The sequence below is a fragment of the Ictalurus furcatus genome, chromosome 13 (genome assembly GCF_023375685.1).
Source record: "Ictalurus furcatus strain D&B chromosome 13, Billie_1.0, whole genome shotgun sequence".
Taxonomy (NCBI): domain Eukaryota; kingdom Metazoa; phylum Chordata; class Actinopteri; order Siluriformes; family Ictaluridae; genus Ictalurus; species Ictalurus furcatus.
Window position 1 is genome coordinate 13,272,394 of NC_071267.1, and position 20,717 is coordinate 13,293,110.

Here is a 20,717-nt window from a genome sequence, read left to right on the forward strand (position 1 = left end):
ACTTGTGACCTGAATGATGTGTTGGACCTGGAGTCCTGGAGGGCATTTCTCTAAGCAGTAACATTATAATCCAAATAACCTGAATAAAACTATAAATAAATACTACAATTATGTTTATCAACCATACTCCAGTGTTTTCCTTTTAAATGTTTTATATTTTCATAAGCTTAAATATTCATATCAATCTTCACCCGGTCTGTTTCTTTTATTGAAATAAACTCTTGGCTTTACAGGGATTTCTTCAAGTTAAGTGATACTTTTTATTTTAAGTGGTGGATGCTAGCTGTGTTCTTGTTACTTATATGTTTTCACTGCTTGGACTCCTGTTTATGAGGAAACTTCAAATAATACAATCCATTTCTTGGACTAGGACAAAACAGAGGAAATGATACTGATCTGGCGTTTCTGATCGAAGTTTATTACACAGCACGAAGGATCCAAAATAATATACAGCTGAGGATTAATATAAAAAGCTTGTACACATTTCTAATCACTTCCTGCTATGAAAAAAAATTAAGTTGGGAACTCATTCCTGTATTTAATCATCGTTCATAATGGTTAACAAATAACAATAAGTCCTGATGCAGAGAGACAAAAACAAAAGAAACTAAAAACAATAAACTTTGAATACATTTTTTTTTTAGTACTTTTAATCACTGACAGTCTGTTAAAACTAAATCAGTTTTGTTTCAATGCATACAAGCTGCAAAGCCAAATATAATCTTTGTACATGACAATAAGTCATGACAGGAAATCAGAAACAAAAAATATACACAAAAAAGACAATACAACAAAGTTGTACATTTATTCATTCAAAAACAACGTTTTGTCTTTAAACTGACAAAAAGGTCCCCTTTGTTATTCAGCTAGAGATTTAAGGAGGAGCATTCCACATGCCAATAATATAACTACTTACAAATGAATATATATAAAAAAAAGGATTCAAGATCTGTCCACAACGTTTTCAATGTGTCACCAGCAGCATTAGAGGACACTGCCAGACTGTAGGTACACTGTAAGCGCATTCTAGCGTCTACGGAAAGCTCTGGAAATTCTCCAGGCATTGGGTTCCTCGTAACGGTTATAGAGAGGCTCAAGACGCTGCTGTTTCTTCTGCTTGCTGAGGCGAGTCGGGTCGGATACTTTGAAGAAGGCCGGCGCAAACTCCACCAGCCAACGTGGGTCGATTGTCGTCACCTCTCGCATGTACTCTTTGGTGGTCAACACCAGTTCATGGTATACCACCCTGAAGGAAGATGAAAAAAGCAGGTTACACAGAGGACAGAGGGAAAGAGAAGAACAAAGAACACAATGCTACAGGTTGATGAGCTGTTGCTGTTGATGCAGACATACCACTCAGGTTGTCGGTTAAAGAGGGCACTCGAGGGGTGAATGTAAACCACCTGCTGGTCTATGAGTGTCCTGTAGCCTTCCTGAGGGTCTTTCTTAGCAGCATTACGGAAGAAACCACTGCAGATTGCCTTCTGAACACGTACTGTGGCCTTACCACATGATACCACATCCAACTTGTGTCTAAAAGAATGAGAGGGATAAGGTACCTGTTCAAAACCTACTCATTTTAATGCACTTAAAATTCCCACAGAGTAAACTAGAGGCAAACTATATTTTGGACCAGCTGTAAAATAAGTTAATAAAAATTCCTTACCGGTCCATGATGCCCAGCATTTGCTTGCGGATATCCTGTGCGCGGCGTAATGAGCGAGCCTGGATGAAGTTCTCGTAGCACCAGGGATTGGAGAACTTGTTGTTCTTCCAAGAGTTGTACACAGCCAGTAAAGTGAGGTGGTCTCCCTCAGGCTGGTGGAACTTAGCCTTCTTCTGGTCAGCTAGAGCCTGTTTGTCCTGAAATTCAGCATACAGATGATGAAGAACATTCATGTATATTGATTTAGAAACATAATACTGTTGTTCTTTGTCAGGGTGTTTCTGTATCTGATTAGAATTCTGACCATATCTAATAACAGTGAACCCCAGATAATCAGGGCTGGTGGGAATCACCTGGATACATTTTTGACCATATGCATGCTGAAACCATAGTATTAGCAATAAATACCATTGGCATACAGCCATCTTTTCATCTTTGAGAGTTCTTACTGGCAGTTATTTGGGCTTTGAAGAACTACAGCTAGGTCCATAACAGGTTCACACCTCCTAAATGGCAGTGGTGAAGAGAATCACCTGGATAATGCCTTTAAGCAAACAAGGTCCTGAATGGCCTGCTCCTTAGTTGGGGGGGTGGGGGTGGGGGGAGTGGGGCACAATGAGGGGTCTGTTGTGTGGAAGAAAAAACAACTCCACTCCCAGAGCTATGTATCAGTGTAAATCCAGTAAATTCGGCACTGAATAGTGTGTATGGTATGACTCGGGAAAAACACTTAATTAAACTAGCGGCAAGTGGCAATGTCTAGTCTGCTAGACGGCAGGGGATATGGAGACAGCCAACTAAGCACACTCAGCAACAGTGTGTGCTATGGCGAGTGCACACCACTCAACCATACTAGTGGCACATAGCCACTGAAGGCCTTCTAGTCAGCTATACAAATATTTGAAGAAACACTGCTTCCAACAAACAGGGAGAATGAGCGCTAATAAGGCTAGAAATGCTAACACAGCAGTACTGACTCAAAACTAAAAGGTGCCTAGGGGTTTCATAGTGTTCTATGAAGACGAAGGAGCTGTTAGTGTATAAAAAACATTCACTAACAGAGGCTGAAAGGATGAGATGATTGAAGGCTTATAGCTACTTTTGGAGGACACAAATTCTGTAGCTCTGACCATAGTCAGAAGTGTTTATAATGTTTATGTAATCAGAAACGTGCGAGACAATATAGTAGAAAAGGAAAGATGGTTGTATGACAGAGGTATTCATTGCAAATACTGAGTCATACTTCACTATGTTGAAAGGTTTTAGCATGCATGCTCACACGCACAAGATGTCATCCAGGTTATTTTCATTACCACTGGCAGTTAGAAGTACAAAGCTTCAGCTAAATATGTAGCCACTGTTAATTACACTATATTTAAATTTATTTCACTTATGTACATTTTGGAATACATATTGAAGCATGAGTTATAGAAATGGGGAGATAAAACAACTAGAGACAGGAATTAAAAAAGAAAACAGGAACATTACCACTGGCCATGGGTATGACCCGTGTGAGTGAGTGCTATCAAGGAGTGTTACCTTTGGCCTATAGAAGACGTTCTGCACAGAGAGCATGGACACTATTGTTAGCATCTCTTCACTGCAGCCCAGGTGGACAGACATGATGAGCATCTTACACAGCATGGGCTCTAGAGGAAACTCAGCCATCTGAGATGAACAGAAATGAGGAAATGCTTCAGCATTCATCCTATTGCACTTAAGCACCATTTCAATACTTGTGAACACAACAGAACATAGACACAGTCTTTAATAAGTCATACCCTGCGCCCGAGACGAGTGAGTAGTCCCTCATCGTCCAGAGCTCCTAACGTGTACAGCTGTTCCATTGCTGTGATCAGCGTCTCCATAGGAGGAGCGTCCATGAAGTCAAAGGATAACAGGTCATTAATTCCCATGGCCTAATCAGAGACAAAAATTGGTAGGCAAAAATAGCACAAAAACATACAAGATATTCTAGAATTAAAAGTTAAGAAGTGTGTGACTATTTAAACACACACACACCTTCAGGGAGAGTACAGTGCTGGCCAGGTTAGTTCTTTGGATCTCAGGCACATTGGTGGTGAGCATCTCATCTCTATATGCACGTTCTGTGTACAGTCTGTAGCACTTGCCGGGCCCTGTCCTACCTGCTCGGCCTGCTCGCTGCTTAGCCTGGGCCTAAAACACCACAACAAAGACAGTTAAGTCTTTACAGAGCGATAGCACTTCATTTTTTAGCCTTCAGCTATATGCATGTGTGTACGTACCTGAGAGATGGGGGTCACCACAAGCTGGTCAATGCCGGTTTTTGAGTTGTACACTTTCTGCTTGACAAAACCTGGATCCACGACATAGTAGATTCCATCAATGGTCAGAGAAGTCTCAGCAATGTTTGTAGCAATGACCACCTACATAAATAAGTGAAGTACAGAGTCCTGGTTAAATAATTGTTATAGGTTGGAAGGCTGCAGTACATGGCTACTACAGGACAGAACAAAAGCTGCTACCTTTCTGCTGCCAGGTGGAGCTGGGTCAAAGATCCTGGTCTGCATCTCACTGGGCAGTGCAGAGTACACAGGTAGGATAATCAGCTCTGGCACATCAGGGCCTAGTGATTTCATTCGCTCATACAGGATCTCACAGGCTGTGTCGATCTCCTCTTGACCCGTCAAGAATACCAGAATATCACCTACAGATTCAAACAAAAGTTAATGATGTGATAATTATTGACATGACATAATTATGACTAATAGATTATAATCAAATATTCTATTACAACGCCCCTTATATCAGAAAGTGTCAAACTGTTTACATCCTGGGAACTCTATCCGTGTTTACTTATTACTAATGACCCCTTGATGATGATCTTTGCACACATTTTACTTGTATAAAAGTAACGAGCTTTAGACGTCCTAAAAGAAACACATTAGTGTATATCTATTCAATGAAACTGACCATCCAGTTAGACAGATTGCTGGAGGTCACTTTGCACAACCTGAACCATTCCTAGATAAGATTCTGAACATTTAGTGCAATTATAACACAGAGTTTTGATCTTTCAGTATTAAATACTGCTGCTTTACCTGGTGGCTCAGTGAGGTGGATCTGCATGACTGTGATCAGACTGGCATCCAGGTAATCTGTCTCAGGCTCTTTAGTGTATAGCACCTCTACTGGATACGTACGACCTGGGATGGTGAAAATAGGGGCCTCGTAGAAATATTGGGAGAATTTCACAGCATCCAGTGTAGCAGACGTCACAATCAGCTTCATGTCTGGGCGCTTCTGTACAGTCTACATAAGAAGAGCCCAAAAACAATGTGATGGCTATAAAGTTAAAGTAACCTTATCAAATCAATGTAGCCACATTAACATAAAACGTTTTACTACATGGTGCATATGCTTCGGTGACATTTTCATTAGCCAACTGTTAATGAGAAAACAGGAGTACTAAGTTATCTCAATCTTGCTACAGTATACTAATTGGACTGACGGGTATGTTCTACAGGCAACAGAGTGCTTTAAAAAAAGTATAAACCACTCCTTTAATTTCCAACAGACATTAGCTTATCATAATGGCCCTACCTTCTTGAGCAGGCCAAAGAGCACATCTGTGTGGATGGTCCTTTCGTGAGCCTCATCCAGCATAATGATAGCATACTGGCCCAGATCAGGGTCAATCAGACACTCTCTGAGCAGCATACCGTCTGTCATGTACTTGATGACCGTGTCTGGACTCGTGCAGTCCTCAAAACGGATAGTGTAGCCCACCTGTGAAAACCAGAAGAAAGATGTTATGATTAGGGTTGCAACTAACGATTATTTTCATAATCGATTAGTTGGCCGATTATTTATTATTATTATTCCGATTAATCGGTTAATCGGACAGGGTGGGGCAAGTTTTCAGTACCATTTTTTTGTTTATTTAAAATAAAATCCACAAACTGAGTGTTACAAATATAAACTTCAGACAAAAACTTTACACAACTATTTGTCCAAAACGGAAAATAACCCAACACACACACACACACACACACCAGAATATATATTATTAATGTAGGACCGTAGTTTAATTGGGTGCTTTTTGTGCATCCATAAAAATAATGCATAAATACTATAAAATAATTTTATAGTATTTATGCATTATTTTTATGGATGTACAAAAAGCACCCAATTAAACTACAGTCCTAAATGAATAATAAAAACTCACCTTCACTGCACATTGTGGTTTCTGTTACTCACTGCCTTTAGACATATTTCACTTGTGTTTACTTTTGATCATAATGTTTTAATTAGACATTACAGATCTTACTCCCACTCCCACTGTGTATCAGCGCGTCTGCACAGCGCGTGATCAGCAATGTGGCCTCGTTACTAACACATCACTTCCGTTATAATAAACAACAGAATTTACACTGCAAGCGTGCAAATACAGCATATAATGACAAACTTAAATTAAACTAAACCTTTTAAGCAGCTTGCACCAGTTTCCCCAACCCCTTACACACAGGGGATTTTGGATATAAACATGAGTTTGTCCTCGTGCATCAGTTTGATTTCCACAGTGTTTAAAATGCTCCCCTTAGAGGACTTGAAGGTTACACGATTTCACATCCGTCTGATGGTGACTGAGGTCATGTTGGGAATAAAAGGTAACGCTGACAGAAAGTAAACTGAAGAAAGTCATTATTGGTGACTCTAGGTGTCTGCTAATGCTAGTGTAAGTATGACGTCATGCGCAGTTGTGGCTTATACTTCCGGTTAGTAAAAAAAAAAAAAAAAAAAAGCGAGTGTTATATTTGAGATGATATTACCTTTCTAAAATCCACACACTAAATGGTAGTGCAGAGTGCATAGTGTAAGTGTACAGTGCTTCATTTGGGACACAACCTTAGTATTTACTCTCCGAAGCGTGTTTTCTGAACAGAAGTAACGTAATGAGTAAACATGCCCTGTGCCGCGCAGACCAACTAATTGATTATTATCGATTAGGTGTTGCAGCCATAGTTATGAATATTACTCTATCCCATGCAGTGCAAGACTTAACTAACTAAAGGCAACAAATGGATTCAGCGGGTATGTGTGTTGGACATCCTAACTGTATAATAGTAATACAGCTTATTTACCTCCTGTCCCAAACAACAACCATATTCTTCAGACACTCTCTTAGCCACAGACATGGCAGCCACTCTTCTGGGCTGTGTGCAGCCAATCTTCCCACGTGCTGTGTATCCAGCCTCAGCCAGGTACTGAGTGATCTGTGTGGTCTTCCCTGAGCCTGTCTCTCCAATCACAATCAGGATCTGGTTATCATGAACAGCCTGTAACAATATAACACCAAAGCATAATGATTTCACATGTTCCAAGTAGATCCTTCCAATCCATATTATTGGAAATTATACATACAGGAACAGCACATTCTGAACAAAGGCCTGTGTCATTATAACCATAAATCGGGTCGTAATTAAGTAACTGCACCATGAATGTAAAACACAGACCTGAACGAGCTGTTCTTTGAGCTTGTAGATTGGCAGACTCTCTCGCTGCTCGATGATGGATAGCTGCGTCTTCTTTCCGTATGAAGCCTTGTTGCCACCAAAAGCGTGCTTCTTCCACTCTGGGATGTCATTGGGCATCATGCCAATACCCCGCATGTTAGCGGCGATCTGCCTGCCATCAACTGTGTGCATGTAAATAAGGGTGAGAGGAGAGCATGGAGGGACAGAGGAGTGCACTTATTGAAATAGGGACAAGCAGGATGGACTCATGCCAGGCCAGAGGGCATATTGATATCTGAGATAGCTGCAGATCAGCCTTCATCCACCCTTTTAAAAGGCGGCAGGAAATCAGATGGCCATCAAGCCCACTGTTTAGTCATATAATAGCCTTTCCTGCTTGGTGGGCCAGTGCTTAAAATTATGCAACCTTCACTGCATCTTTTAAGCTCAGTAACTGCACAGAAAAGGCTACTAATTCTTTGAAAAGAATAAAATTGGCAAAGAGCATTCTAGATGCAGCACCTAGATAGGAAGATCTTGATTGGGGATTAGTATAGCTGTCCTGAACCAAGCAAGTACTCCAGGCTTCTACCTAAAGCTACAACTGATATAATTCAGACTACAATTCTCAAAATAATACCGTCAGATCATACCGTCAGGTAGAGGGTCCACCCAGTGCTTATTGAGGCCCATAGGAATGGAGTCCATCTCAGCCTCACGCTGAGCCTGCTTCACTTCCCGCCTCTCTTTAGCCAGTGCGCTCTGCATCATGGCTGCCTGAGACAGCGAGCCATCAGGGTTCTAAAAACAAACAGACTATGAGTTACAGGCACAACCCTGTGGCACCTTACATCTTCTAATCAGAATGTTTAATGACCTTCACTATTTTCACAGGGCTCATATCCATGCTCTGTTTGGTGTGTCCTCTCAGGAAAGGCGGCTCCTCTTCCACCAGTTCGATCTCCAGATCCTCATCTGAGCAAAGGACAATTAGAGAAAGTCAAACACACTGAATGGACATAAATGGTTGTACTGCTCAAGAACAATACATGCGAATGGGCTCTCATGTTCAAGAAAGCACCAGTCACTTTGGCATACCCTCTTCATCGTCTACTTTAGGCAGGATCCCCGTTTCCTCATCAAAGTCTGGAAATTCCTCTTTGGACAGCACATTGGCAGCAATCATCTGGAGACAATAATGAATAATAAATAAATATCTACACACAATTAACATAACATTCAACAGGTCTTTATTGCAGCAGCACAATTTTCACTAGTAAAAGCAATGCTGCCATCTAATGGACAAGTCATTACTCAGGAATTTGTTGGTACACAGGTGGCCAATTCAAAAAGGACTAAACAAGTAGCAGTAATGCAGTTCTTCCACAAAATCAGTTGTGCAGGAAAGCATACTTGTTTGATCTCCCACTTCTCTGGATCAGAGATCTTGGTCAGTCTTTTGCGCTCTAGCGTGTCATCCTCCACCTCAGGAGCGTGACCCAGGTTGAGGTTGGTGGGCCTGTCTGGATTCCTCATGGCAGACTCCTCCGGACCATCGCCACCAACATTCTTCCTTCTGTTGGGATTCAAGTCCTCACCTGTTTCCTGGTCAACATCCTGACACATGTAAAAGCAAACATCACTCTTGCATAGAGAAACAACAGAGGAGTGCTAATGATAGGATAATGTCAATGCCTCTAAATATTACCCAATCGCTATTAAATAAAAATTTCCCTATGTTTTTTTTAATTTAAAAATATTTCTTTAGAGTTTAATCCTACATACCTTATATAAACTGTTATTTTATTATTTATGCATACACAAATATAAGTATTAGTAGACGGCTTCTGAATAACCTTTCATGTTTGATGTCCGAAAATCAAGTGTAAAGCACAGCTAGAAAATATTATAGAACTATAATTAAAAAATTATAATTAAATATTATAGGCATTATAGAATTAATTATTGTAAGATTGTCTAAGAACAATTTGAGTAACCTTTTTCAATACTTTGTGTTTACTTTGTAAACTCTTTCATATACTCATATATAATTCAATTATGTTCTTCTATGGCCAGTTTGAGCATCCAATTTACTTATTACAAAGTGATTAATTTTGTGTTGATTGTCAATTTGAGGTGAATAAATGAAGGTAAATAAATAAATAAATAAAAACTGTACACACATTCAGTACTGCAGACTGCACATTTTAAGCCCAGATTTTTCTGTTGCCAGCAAAAAATTTGGAAATGTAACGGGAGACATTTTATGCAACAATGGGATTTTGGGATCAGGAGCTCTTTGTTCGGGATCCTTACGGGTAAAAGGTCATATTGAGCGTGAGCACAGTGTTATGTTGAGAAGATAACCGACATAAGCAGGACACCTACAGATTGTGGAATTGTTAAAAGTTGAGTAGTGTCCACGAGACAGAATGTGTTTTTTTATTTTTAAAGTATTGGAGTAATTATCTAGGGGTTTAGAATGCCGTGTATGCATACAGTGGATGAGCTTTTTGCCCACTTACCTTCATGCTCAGGCTGGTCTTAGAGCCTGTGAAAGACAACACCTTGACCTTCACCCTCTGACCTTTGCTGACCACATCTGCGACATTTGCCACTCTGCCCTCTCTTCTAAGCTCCGAGATATGAACCAAGCCCTCCCAACGTTTCCTATATTCACAAACAAGTATATTCAACAGATGACAAAAAAAGTTCCTTGAGTGCACTATATGCAAATACAGAACACTCATAAGAGCAAACTCAGTTAAGTCAAGGGTACATTCATCTCAACTGATTTCACAAGGAGAAATCAAGTGCAAAGTGAATAAAATGCAGACACAAGGGGAAAGAAACACAGTACTGGAACGAACCTCAACCCTTCAAGCTGCACAAAGCAACCAAACTGCATGATGCTGGTGACTTTGCCATTGTAGATGTCACCCACAGCAGGCTCCTCTGGGGGCGGCCGGTCTACATGTTTGTCCCTCCAGCGGTCTGAACCTTTCTCTCGGTCCACTCGGCCTGGACTCCTGGATCTGCTGCGGGAATGCCAGCGACTCCTGCGCTTCCTCCTCTCCCGGTCAGGAGAGCGAGATCTAGAGCGCGAGCGAGAGCGGTGGCGTCTCTTCCTGTCCCGGTCTCTGTCTCGGTCCCTGTCCCGACTTCGGCTGCGGCTCCTACTTCTTCGACTCTTCTTGCTGCTGCTGGCTTCAGATCTGAACAGTGCGGATTTTGATTTTATTCAAAATGTGACAATCTTTTCACAAATAAATAATTGGTTAATTATACTATTATTATATTATTATACATTAAATTCCTTTTCTGTGCTGGATTAGTTTTACTTGAGAAGGTTCTTTAATTAATCTATTACCAACAACATCCACGATTTTAATCAGCATGAATCTGGAAAACTGAAACGCAATCACACGATAGCAAATTATTTTCTGTATTTATCTGAATACAGATTTGTATAACGTATTAATATTAGCATACACATGGCAGTCTGTTGCTTTATTGAGCACAGTACTTGTACATCTGAACTACCAGCTGTAATCTGAGCAAATTATCACACATACAGTGGCCTCCAATAATATTGGCACTCTTGGTAAATATGAGCAAAGGCGGCTTTAAAAAAAATGGTCTTTACTGTTTAAGCTTTTGATCTTTGTTCAAAAAATTCACAAAAATACGCTGCTCTCATGGATATCAAACAATTGCAAACAAAACACAGGCTTATAAAAAAAATCTGTTAAATATATGTGTGGCACAATTATTGGCACCCCATGAATTCATATGAGAAAAATATATTTGAAGTATATTCCCATTGATATTTTAAATATTTTTAGTACGCCTGGGTGACTAGGAACAGGAAATTGTTCAACCATGACTTCTTTTTTCGCAGGGGTATAAATATGAGGTAACACATAGACCAAATTTCCTTAGTCATTCATAACAATGGAAAGAACAAGTAATATAGCTGTGAAGTGCAGCAAAAGGTTGCTGAGCTACACAAAATGGGAAATGGCTATACAAATATAATAAAAGCATTGAAAATGCCCATTTCCACGATCAGGACAATAATTAGTTCCAGTCAACTGGAAATGTTGTGAATCAACCTGGAATTGGACGTGTGTCTATATTGTCTCAACGCACTGTGAAGAGGATGGGTCAAGTGGCCAAAAAATCTCCAAGGATCACAACTGGAGAATTGCAGAAGTTATTTGCATCTTGGGGTCAGAAAGTCCCCAAAACTACAATCCGAAGTCACCTACATCACCACAAGTTATTTGGAAAAGTTTCAAGAAAAAAGCCTCTACTCTCATCCAAAAACAAACTCAAGCGTCTTCATTTTGCCAGACACTACTGGAACTTCAAATGGGATCGGGTTCTATGGTCAGATGAAACCAAAATAGAGCTTTTGGGCAATAAACACCAGAGGTGGTTCTGGAGCACACGCCCACGGTTCAATATGGTGGTGGTGGCTTTTTAATGTTTTGAGGCTGGGACAATGATCCAAAACATACAACAAAATCTACACAAAAATGGTTTACTGACCACGAAATCAAGGTCCTGCCATGGCCATCCCAGTCCCGTGACTTAAAACCTGTACAAAAAATATGGTCCACCAGGATGGACCTTGAAATTTGAAGGATCTGGAGAGATTCTGTATGGAGTAATGTTCTCAGATCCTTTGCCATGTATTCTCCAACCTCATCAGGCATTATAGGAGAAGACTCAGAGCTGTTATCTTGGCAAAGGGAGGTAGCACAAAGTATCGACTAAAAGAGTGCCAATAATTGTGGCACACATATTTAACAATGATTTTTTTTGGCTAAATCTGTATTGTGTTTGCAATTGTTTGATATCCATGAGAGCAGAGTATTTTTGTACAAAAGATCAAAAGGTTAAATAATAAAGACAATTTTTCACAGCCTTCTTTGTTCATATTTACCAAGGGTGCTAATATTAGTGGAGGCCACTGTACTTTACCATGTCTGATCTATTCAGTCATTGCCAAACCTTCTCTGGTAAAATTAAGCCAAATAGAATACTACGTAAGAACAAGAAAGACCAATTTCATCTACACTGAATTTCTGCAGTGAGCAGCAGGAATCACACCTCTGTTTGCTGCTCTTAGAGTCTGTGGCGTTGACACTGGGCATAAACATCTCCAGCTCTTTCATAGCATCAGCCGCAACCTTTACATCGTCTTCGTCTAGCATGGCCTGGGCAATGAAGAACAGATGTTCTCATCAGCACTTTAATTATTTTATTTAAAAAACAGTATTTTTCATTTTATAAACACATGCATACAAAAGGAAAGCAAGCAAGAACGACTCACTCTGGTGTTGGGATTGTCAGCTCTGCACAAGGCAGGAAACAACTCCTTTAACCGGTCTTTTTCACTCTTCGACTTGACAACAGGCTCACTCCCTGCAGAAATTATCAAAAGGCAAAACGATAGTGTAAAAAAAAAAATAAAATGAAAAATCTGTCTGGAAATTGATAGTTTTCATACTAAGCACACAACACTGGATTATTTACCTTTACTAGTGGATGCTTTAGCAGGTGGTTGCATTGTTTGAATGAGACGGAGTAAGTTGCTAATGAGTGAGTCCTGTAGGGAGTAAAACATGAATTATATGAGCCAATATCTACAATATGAATAAAAAAAAAAGAAGAAGAAAAAGAAAACTGTACTGCAGAGGACAAAACATCCTCCGCATGCGAGTACCACTGGTAACTTCCCTCCTTAATTACTATAACTGCTTTATAGAACTTATAGCTTTTAATAATATTGCGCCACTGTTTTACTGGTCTTTTATTTGCAAAACATAACGAAAAAATAAACAAATAGAAAAATACATACTGTTCTATGTTACTATTGTTATTTTTTACCACATTGCCAATTTATGATTATTATATCAATTAGGGCTGTGCCATATCGTATCGTCCATGGTATACCGGTACAATTCCTGCCTACATCGATGATATAGTTGATGACGTGTTTGCGCTCCGCAACGTGGGCACCTCACACCTCACTAGTTTGAGTGAGACACTATTGAAACCCTAAATGAGGAAGAAGAATAAATCCCCCAAAAAGGAGCTTCCTCCATAATACAGAAGTGGATCAGATACAGAAGATCAGATGTGAATCAAACGGCTGTGATTTGTAAAGTGTGTCAAAACCCTGTATCGAAAAAGGAAGGAAACACTTCAAATGTGTTCCACAACCTCAAGCAAAAACACCAAACACTGTATGCTGATGTGTGGCCAAAAAGATAGTATCGAACGTTACTATTTTCCATATCATCACCGCAAAACAAACACCATGGAATTTCGTGGAATAGTTTTACGTTTATATCGCCTATCTCGAATATTAATTCACATCATATGCAGAAACCACTTATTTACATGAATTAGTTAGTCAGGTTAAAAAAAAAACCCGACTAAAACATGACTTACTGTAAACTCTGCTCCATTTTTGATCAGCGCCGACTTAAAACTATCAAACGTTGGGTTCTTTTCTGCAAGGCTGATGACAAACTCCGCTGTAAACAGCAACAGGAAGGGGTATGAGTATATGAGATACAAAGACAAATGGTCACATTACCTGCAAGTTATAAGGTGGTAAAAATCACTACTGTTCTACAAGGCAGGGCGGAGAAAGTGCTACAGCCTTAATGAGCATTTGGAAGATTTGTTTACATTTATTTACAGAGTGATACATCAACATATTATTTATAAACACGAGTACACTCTGCTACTCTTTACCAGGTGATTGTTATTTTGAGGGGACAGCAAATTTACACTGTCATACAAGCTGTACACTCACTACTTTACATTGTAGCAAAGTGTCATATCTTCAGTGTTGTCACATGAAAAGATATAATCAAATATTTACAACAATGTGAGGGGTGTACTCACTTTTGTGATATACGTGTGTGTATGTGTATGTATATATATATATATATATATATATATATATATATTACACACGCGCGCGTATGTAAATTTTATATATATATAAAATATACACACATACATACACACACACACACATATATATATATATAAAATTTACATACATACATACACACACACTAATATATATATATATATATATATATATATATATATATATATATATATATATATATAAATAATTTCATTAACAGGACATCTATTTTTTGGAAGAAAACCATTCAATCCAGTATGGGTCATTTTGACCCCTTTATGCATTTGTGAAGGTTTTTTTGGTTCATGCATTGTAGGGTTAAATATCAAAATTCTAAAAGGTGTGCGTCATACCTGACACCTAGTCGAACACTTTACAGTAGGTTGTGTGACTGTACATCATTCCCTTCAAATGCTGTTGAAGTTAGAATCTTGTTTAACAATCTCGTATGTAACTTTAGAGACGGTCCCTTAGTTTCCGCATTTCTGCTAATATCGAACGTCCAACTTCAAATGAACTTTATTCCAGTACATTCTGTTACATAAAATCTAGCTAGCCTAGGCAGATAATGAATCCCAAACGGCTCCTTACTACTTGTATAAACACAGTAAATGCGGTATGAAATAATATCTTCGACATTTTATATACAAACACATACACATATACACATATACACACATACATACATACATACATACATACATACATACATACATACATACGTGTGTGCGTGTGTGCGTGTGTGTGTGTGTGTGTGTGTGTGTGTGTTACACTACATGTGCGATATACAGCTGTTTAGTATTCATCAGCCACAGCAGCTAGTTGGCTAAGCAGGTACTGCAGATTATTAAAGTTTACAGCTCGCAGTTATTAAATATTTAAACTCACCAAGGTCCTTGTCGCTGATTCCCAAGTGGTTGTCAAGCTCGGTACAAACTTTAGACACTAAAGACAAATACTCGAGCTGTTTGAGCTCATCTTCACCGAGGTCGGCCATGTTACACTATCTATTTTGTTTTCACGAACCACAGGACGTAAAAGCGTTCCACTTCCGCCGCTTGCAAGAACTATTACTTCCGGGTATTTGCAGCACTACGAATATGTCGCCCTCTTGTGGACAGGACAGATTTTGACCTCAATGGAAATAAAACAAAAATTAGAACACAAGCGCACATCAGAATATCTGAGTTTATCAGCTTATGAGTTTGGTTGCGCCCTGAATATGGTAATTCGACAGATTAAAACTTCATGTAAACATCAGTATAAAATTCCATCCAACCAGTGTGTTGTGAGTAAAGGGTTATACAGTGACATCTTGTGGCTGATTTGTGAAGTTCACATTGACTGGACTCCGGATTCCAGCCAGAACTGTTGTGTTTGCGGACGTTATGATGCTCAGATCCCGCTGGATTCGGTCTCTGGCGTCTGCTACTATACCTGCAAACTGCAGTCTGCTCAGTGGAGCTTTCTTTAAAAAAGACACAACTCCGAGTCTCACTGTCTCTGTAGGGCGGGACTGTGGACACACACCTACACACACTGACAGCTACTATAGACTTCTACGCTGCACTGCGTCCCAGGACAGATTCAGGTAACAAGCTCGCAGCTGGAAACACTTCAGAGCTCCCTACTCACAGGGTTTGATACAGAACTTCTTCATGCTATGTCACATATACTGAATGTCACTTTGTCCCAGTCAGCAAGCTAACTAATGTAAACAAACTGCTTTTCCAGCTGTTTTAGAAAGCATGCTGTCTAACAGGGTTGTTTACATCAAACACCGTGTCAAAATGGCAGTCTGGCTGGTTGGACGGTTGGAAAAAGGTGTATACTGCAAGCTAGACACATATATAGACAGATATTGGCTCACATGGTTCTTGTAGAGGTACAGAAAGCCTTACAATTTTCAGAAGATTAAAAAAACGTTTTGAAAGGGTATGAATATTCTGTTATGAAAATGATATACAATAATGATAAGGCCCTAAATGTGTTGTCTTTAGACTGTCCCTTAATCTCTGCACTAACACAGCCTTAATTCCCAACATGATGAATGCTTATAATTTGCCATTTATTTAGTTTGACACTGCAGGTTCTGCTAAGCTTCAGCTCCTTACAAGTAACACCAACACACTGACATGTGGCAAACAAGCTTGAACACTGAGGACACACCAGAACATACCGTACAGTGTTACTCATATACAGTCATGTAAAAAAAAAATAAGTACAACCCATGGAAATTATTATTATTATTTTTCATTATTATTATTATTTTTTTTAGATATTTGAACAAGCAAACATTTGATCCTCTTTGAAACAGAGCCTATTAATAAAATTGATACACTATCAAATGACACAAAATCTATATTGTGTAATAATTTTCACAATTTGAATAAAAAAATAAATAAATAAATAAACAGATCAGTGACATTGAAAAAGTAAGTACACCCCTACATTAATCACACCTTCAAATCCATAAAATTAGAAACAGGTGTTCAAGATTGGGAGCCAGTGATTTGAACCTGCTTAGAGAGTGCAGGTGGAACCGGTCTTATTTATACCCCTTTCATATCTAGTGTCTGGTGTTCCCCTTGCTATTGAGGTGTGTGGTGTCATCATGCCAAGATCTAAAAAGTTCTAAAAGGCCTTCGAAAAAAAATGTTGTTGATGCATATGAGTCTGGCAAGGGATTTGAAAAGATCTCCAAATTATCTGAAATACATCATTCCACTGTAAGGAAAATCATTTACAAGTGGCAGAGATTTCAAAAAACTGCCAATTTGTGCAGGACTGGCCGTCCTAGCAAATCCTTAGTCCTCAGCCCAAGAGCAGGTCGTCTGATGCAAAAAAGAAGTCTCCAAGAACCCCAAAATCTCATCACATGATCTGCTAGTAAGTCTTACAGCTGATGGTGTTAAAGTGTATGCTTCTAAAATCATAAAGAGATTGCATAAATTTGACCTTCATGGGAGGCGTGCCAGGAAAAAGCCGTTGCAAGACTACAGTTTGCCAATGAGCATATAGACAGATCTGGAGAGATGGACATCTGGACAGATGAATCAAAGATAGAGATATTTGGCCACAGTAACAGCAGACATGTTTGGTGCAGACCAAAGACAGCTTTTCAGGAGAAGCACCTCATACCAACTGTGAAGCACGGTGGTGGGAATGTTATGGTTAGGATTGCTTTGCTGACTCAGGGACTGGACAACTTGCATTCAATGATTCAACTATGTATTCTGCATCATATCAAAGAGTGCTTGAAGATAATGTGAGGCCATCTTTCCGAAAGCTGAAGTTGAACCGCAGGTGTACCTTTCAGCAGGATAATGATCCTAAGCACAAATCCACCAAGGAATGGCTCAAAAAGAAGAAATTGAGGGTTATGGAATGGCCTAGTCAAAGCCAGATTTGAATCCCATTGAAATGTTTTCAGGGATTTGAAATGGGAAGTATTTGAAATGCAAGAAAACACCTAAAATGCCTACAAGAAGTTATTTCTGCTAAAGGGGGCAATACTAGCTTCTGAGGCCAAGGTTGTACTTACTTTTTCCACAGAAGGATATCACATTTGTTGATATTTCTGTTGAATACATGATTGAAAATGCTATTTTTCCTTGTTGTTTTGTTCAAGTATTTCAACTTTAATTAAAGGCACTGTTTCGAAGATGATTTGCTTGTCCAAGTATGTCAAAAAAGCCAACAATTTCCATGGGGTATATTATTTTTTCACATGACTGTAAATACTGTACCTAAATTCATAGTCTGAAGACCTCTATCTGTTTGAACCTAGGATTTGTGCAGCAGCCCGTTTCAGTATGGCATCCGGGAGCAATGGACGAGAGAGTTTGCACCCACCAAAACACACAAATCGCCTGAACAAAGAGAAATCCCCATACCTACAGCAGCATGCCCATAACCCTGTGGACTGGTGAGGAAATGCTTTTAAACCGAGAAAAAAATATAGAGGAAACAAACATTTCTTCCATATGTTGCTAATACACCCATTTTATATTTTAGTGTTTTGAGTAGTGTGTGGCATGTCTTTACATCTACCATTAGCATACAAATGTCTGTATCCTTTGCTTTTTTTACTTTCAGGTTTCCCTGGGGTCAAGAGGCATTCGACAAAGCAAAAAGTGAAGATAAACCCATTTTTTTATCAGGTAAGCACACAGCAAATACAGGGTGTCCCAAAAGTCTCCATGCGTAAGGGACTATGGCCAGCACCATGTCAGTTGTGCCTTCATCAGTGGATGTTCGTGGACGTTAACTTCTTGGTTTGTCCGCAACACTTCCAGTCTTTTTGAGTTTGTTACTAAGTTTGGTAACAGTGGTGTGCATGACGTGCTTGCCATGTTTCCTGTTAAAGTCCGGTTAAAGCTTTCTGATCCAGCCATGGAAAAAATGTGTATTTTTTGAACAAAAGATCAAAATGATAAGCAATAAAGACAATTTTTCACAGCCTTCTTTGCTCATACTTATCAATATTAGTCACATATCTCTCTCTCTCTCTCTCTCTCTATATATATATATATATATACATAAAAAATTGAGACCACTTCAAAATGATCAGTTTCTCAGGTTATTTATAGGTATGTGTTCAGGTAAAATGAAAATTTTTGTTTTATTGTATAAACCTCTGACAAAATTTCTCCCAAATTCCAAATAACAATATTGTCATTTAGAGCATTTATTTGCAGAAAATTACAACTGATCAAAATAGCAAAAACAGATGCAGTGTTGTCAGACATCAAATAATGCAAAGAAAATAAGTTCATATTCATTTGTAAACAACACAGTAGTAATGTTTTAACTTAGGAAGAGTTTGGAAATCAATATTTGGTGAAATAATCCTGATTTTCAATCACAGTTTTCATGTGTCTTGGCATGCTCTCCACCAGTCTTTCACATTGATGTTGGGTAACTTTATGCCACTCCATAGGCTTTGTTTGATGGCTTGTGACCATCCGTCTTCCTCTTGATCACATTCCAGAGGTTTTCAGTGGAGTTCAGGTCTGGAGATTGGGCTGGCCATGACAAGGTCTTGATCTGGTGGTCCTCCATCCACACCTTGATAGACCTGGCGGTGTGGCATTTAGCATTGTCCTGCTGGAAAAACCAATCTTCAGAGTTGGGGAACATTGTCAGGGCAGAGGGAAGCAAGCTTTCTTCCAGGACAACCTTGTACATGGCTTGATTCATGCGTCTTTCATAAAGACAAATCTGCCCGTTTCCAGCCTTGCTGAAGCACCCACAGATCATCACCAATCCTCCACCAATTGTCACAGTGGGTGCGAGACACTGTGGCTTGTAGGCCTCTCCAGGTCTCCGTCTAACCACACCCCTTGACCAGGTGTTGGGCAAAGCTGAAAATTGGACTCATCAGAGAAGCTGACCTTACTCCAGTCCTCTCCGGTCCAATCCTTATGATCTTTTGCAAACCTCAGCCTGGCTTTTCTTTGCTTCTCGTTGATGAAGGTTTTTTTTTCTAGCTTTGCACGATTTGAACCCTGCTCCTAGGATCCTGTTTCAAACTGTCCTCGCCGTGCACTTTACCCCAGCTGGCATTTGCCATTCTTTTTGTAGTTCACTTGATGCCATCCCACGTTTGTTGAGTGACATTCGAATGAGTTCGTGGTCACCCCAGTCAGTGGAGAGTTGTTTTGACTCTCTGCCAGTCTGTAGCTTTGTTGTCCCCAATGTCTGCTGCTTGACCTTGTGCTTATGAACCGCCATCTTTGAAATTTTAAGGATGGAACAACTCGACGCTGACTGTATCTCTCTGCCAGTAAAGCCAGAATTGAAACCTTCTTTTCCTCACTCAAAACTTTCCTTTTCAACTCTTTTGGTATGGTCAGTAGTTATTTTTTGATTCCAATTACTTTTGAGGTACTGCTAGCACTGTCTTTGCCACCCAGCTGGTCCTATTGCAAGAGGATAGTGATGACCACAGTAGTGGTTTTGGTATATATATAAGTATGAAATTTTTTTCATTTCTCCTATGTGTGGAGACTGTTGGGACACCCTGTAGTATACCATTTCTGTAATCTTGTCCATTTTCACATTCAGGGTATTTTTGTTGTCACAGTGGGCTACTCGACTTGTCACTGGTGCCACGTCATGGAGAGAGAGTCATTTGAGGATGAGGAGATTGGCAAGATCCTCAGTGACAATTTTGTCTGTATAAAGGTTGACAGAGAGGAGAGACCTGATGTGGACAAAGTCTACATGACATTTGTACAGGTTTGGTTCACTCTGGAAATAATCTGTTCTAATTTACAGTGTAGTAGTGCTGGGCAGTATGATACTGATATTCTAACAAATAAAGCCACAATATGCTTTGTAATATGCATGACAAACCTAAGTGTTACTCTCAGTGTAATATGAAAAACTGATTGAATGTTAAATGTAATATTTTGAAGTAACCTATTCTTTGACATCTTTAATATTTTTCTGAACCCAATATTGATTTTGTTTTCTCCACCTCACCAGAAAACTAGTGAAAGAAAGTATAATGAGGTTAATACTTTTTTTTTTTTTTTTTTTGCTTTATACCACAGCATTGTTGAATTCCCATTTGTAATTGGACAGAAGG

At 39.4% G+C, this 20,717-nt stretch overlaps 2 protein-coding genes across 3 annotated transcripts in view; one reads left to right on the top strand and one right to left on the bottom strand.

The window, feature by feature from the left end:
- Positions 1 to 397: 397 nt before the first annotated feature.
- Positions 398 to 15,148, bottom strand: dhx8 (DEAH (Asp-Glu-Ala-His) box polypeptide 8). The gene is made up of 23 exons (XM_053639724.1): positions 15,011 to 15,148; positions 13,630 to 13,715; positions 12,709 to 12,781; positions 12,506 to 12,597; positions 12,283 to 12,389; positions 10,035 to 10,379; positions 9,690 to 9,834; positions 8,578 to 8,781; positions 8,263 to 8,350; positions 8,042 to 8,139; positions 7,818 to 7,965; positions 7,165 to 7,346; positions 6,793 to 6,987; positions 5,252 to 5,437; positions 4,750 to 4,960; positions 4,174 to 4,355; positions 3,934 to 4,074; positions 3,689 to 3,844; positions 3,448 to 3,585; positions 3,206 to 3,334; positions 1,667 to 1,863; positions 1,354 to 1,533; positions 398 to 1,246 (listed from the first exon to the last, which is right to left on the bottom strand). The coding sequence occupies exons 1-23, from the start codon at positions 15,117 to 15,119 to the stop codon at positions 1,027 to 1,029; spliced, it is 3,612 nt and encodes a 1,203-aa protein (XP_053495699.1). The 5' UTR covers positions 15,120 to 15,148; the 3' UTR covers positions 398 to 1,026.
- A 137-nt stretch (positions 15,149 to 15,285) lies between these two features.
- Positions 15,286 to 20,717, top strand: part of spata20 (spermatogenesis associated 20) — a 54,416-nt gene continuing 48,984 nt past the window's right edge. For both annotated transcript variants that reach the window (XM_053639476.1, XM_053639477.1), the window contains exons 1-4: positions 15,286 to 15,713; positions 17,913 to 18,050; positions 18,221 to 18,285; positions 20,211 to 20,365. In XM_053639476.1, the coding sequence (XP_053495451.1) occupies positions 15,511 to 15,713; positions 17,913 to 18,050; positions 18,221 to 18,285; positions 20,211 to 20,365 (561 nt within the window). In that variant the 5' untranslated portion in view covers positions 15,286 to 15,510. The remainder of the gene's footprint in view (positions 15,714 to 17,912; positions 18,051 to 18,220; positions 18,286 to 20,210; positions 20,366 to 20,717) is intronic.

What these genes read in the sequence shown, in the direction of transcription:
- dhx8 (XM_053639724.1), bottom strand. Translation starts at nt 15,119, where the DNA reads ATGGCCGACCTCGGTGAAGATGAGCTCAAACAGCTCGAGTATTTGTCT. An exon ending in AGAAGTGGGAGATCAAACAA is followed by an intron (nt 8,351 to 8,577) that starts GTATGCTTTCCT and finishes TATTGTCTCCAG; the next exon opens with ATGATTGCTGCCAATGTGCT. An exon ending in TAAAGTAGACGATGAAGAGG is followed by an intron (nt 8,140 to 8,262) that starts GTATGCCAAAGT and finishes TCCTTTGCTCAG; the next exon opens with ATGAGGATCTGGAGATCGAA.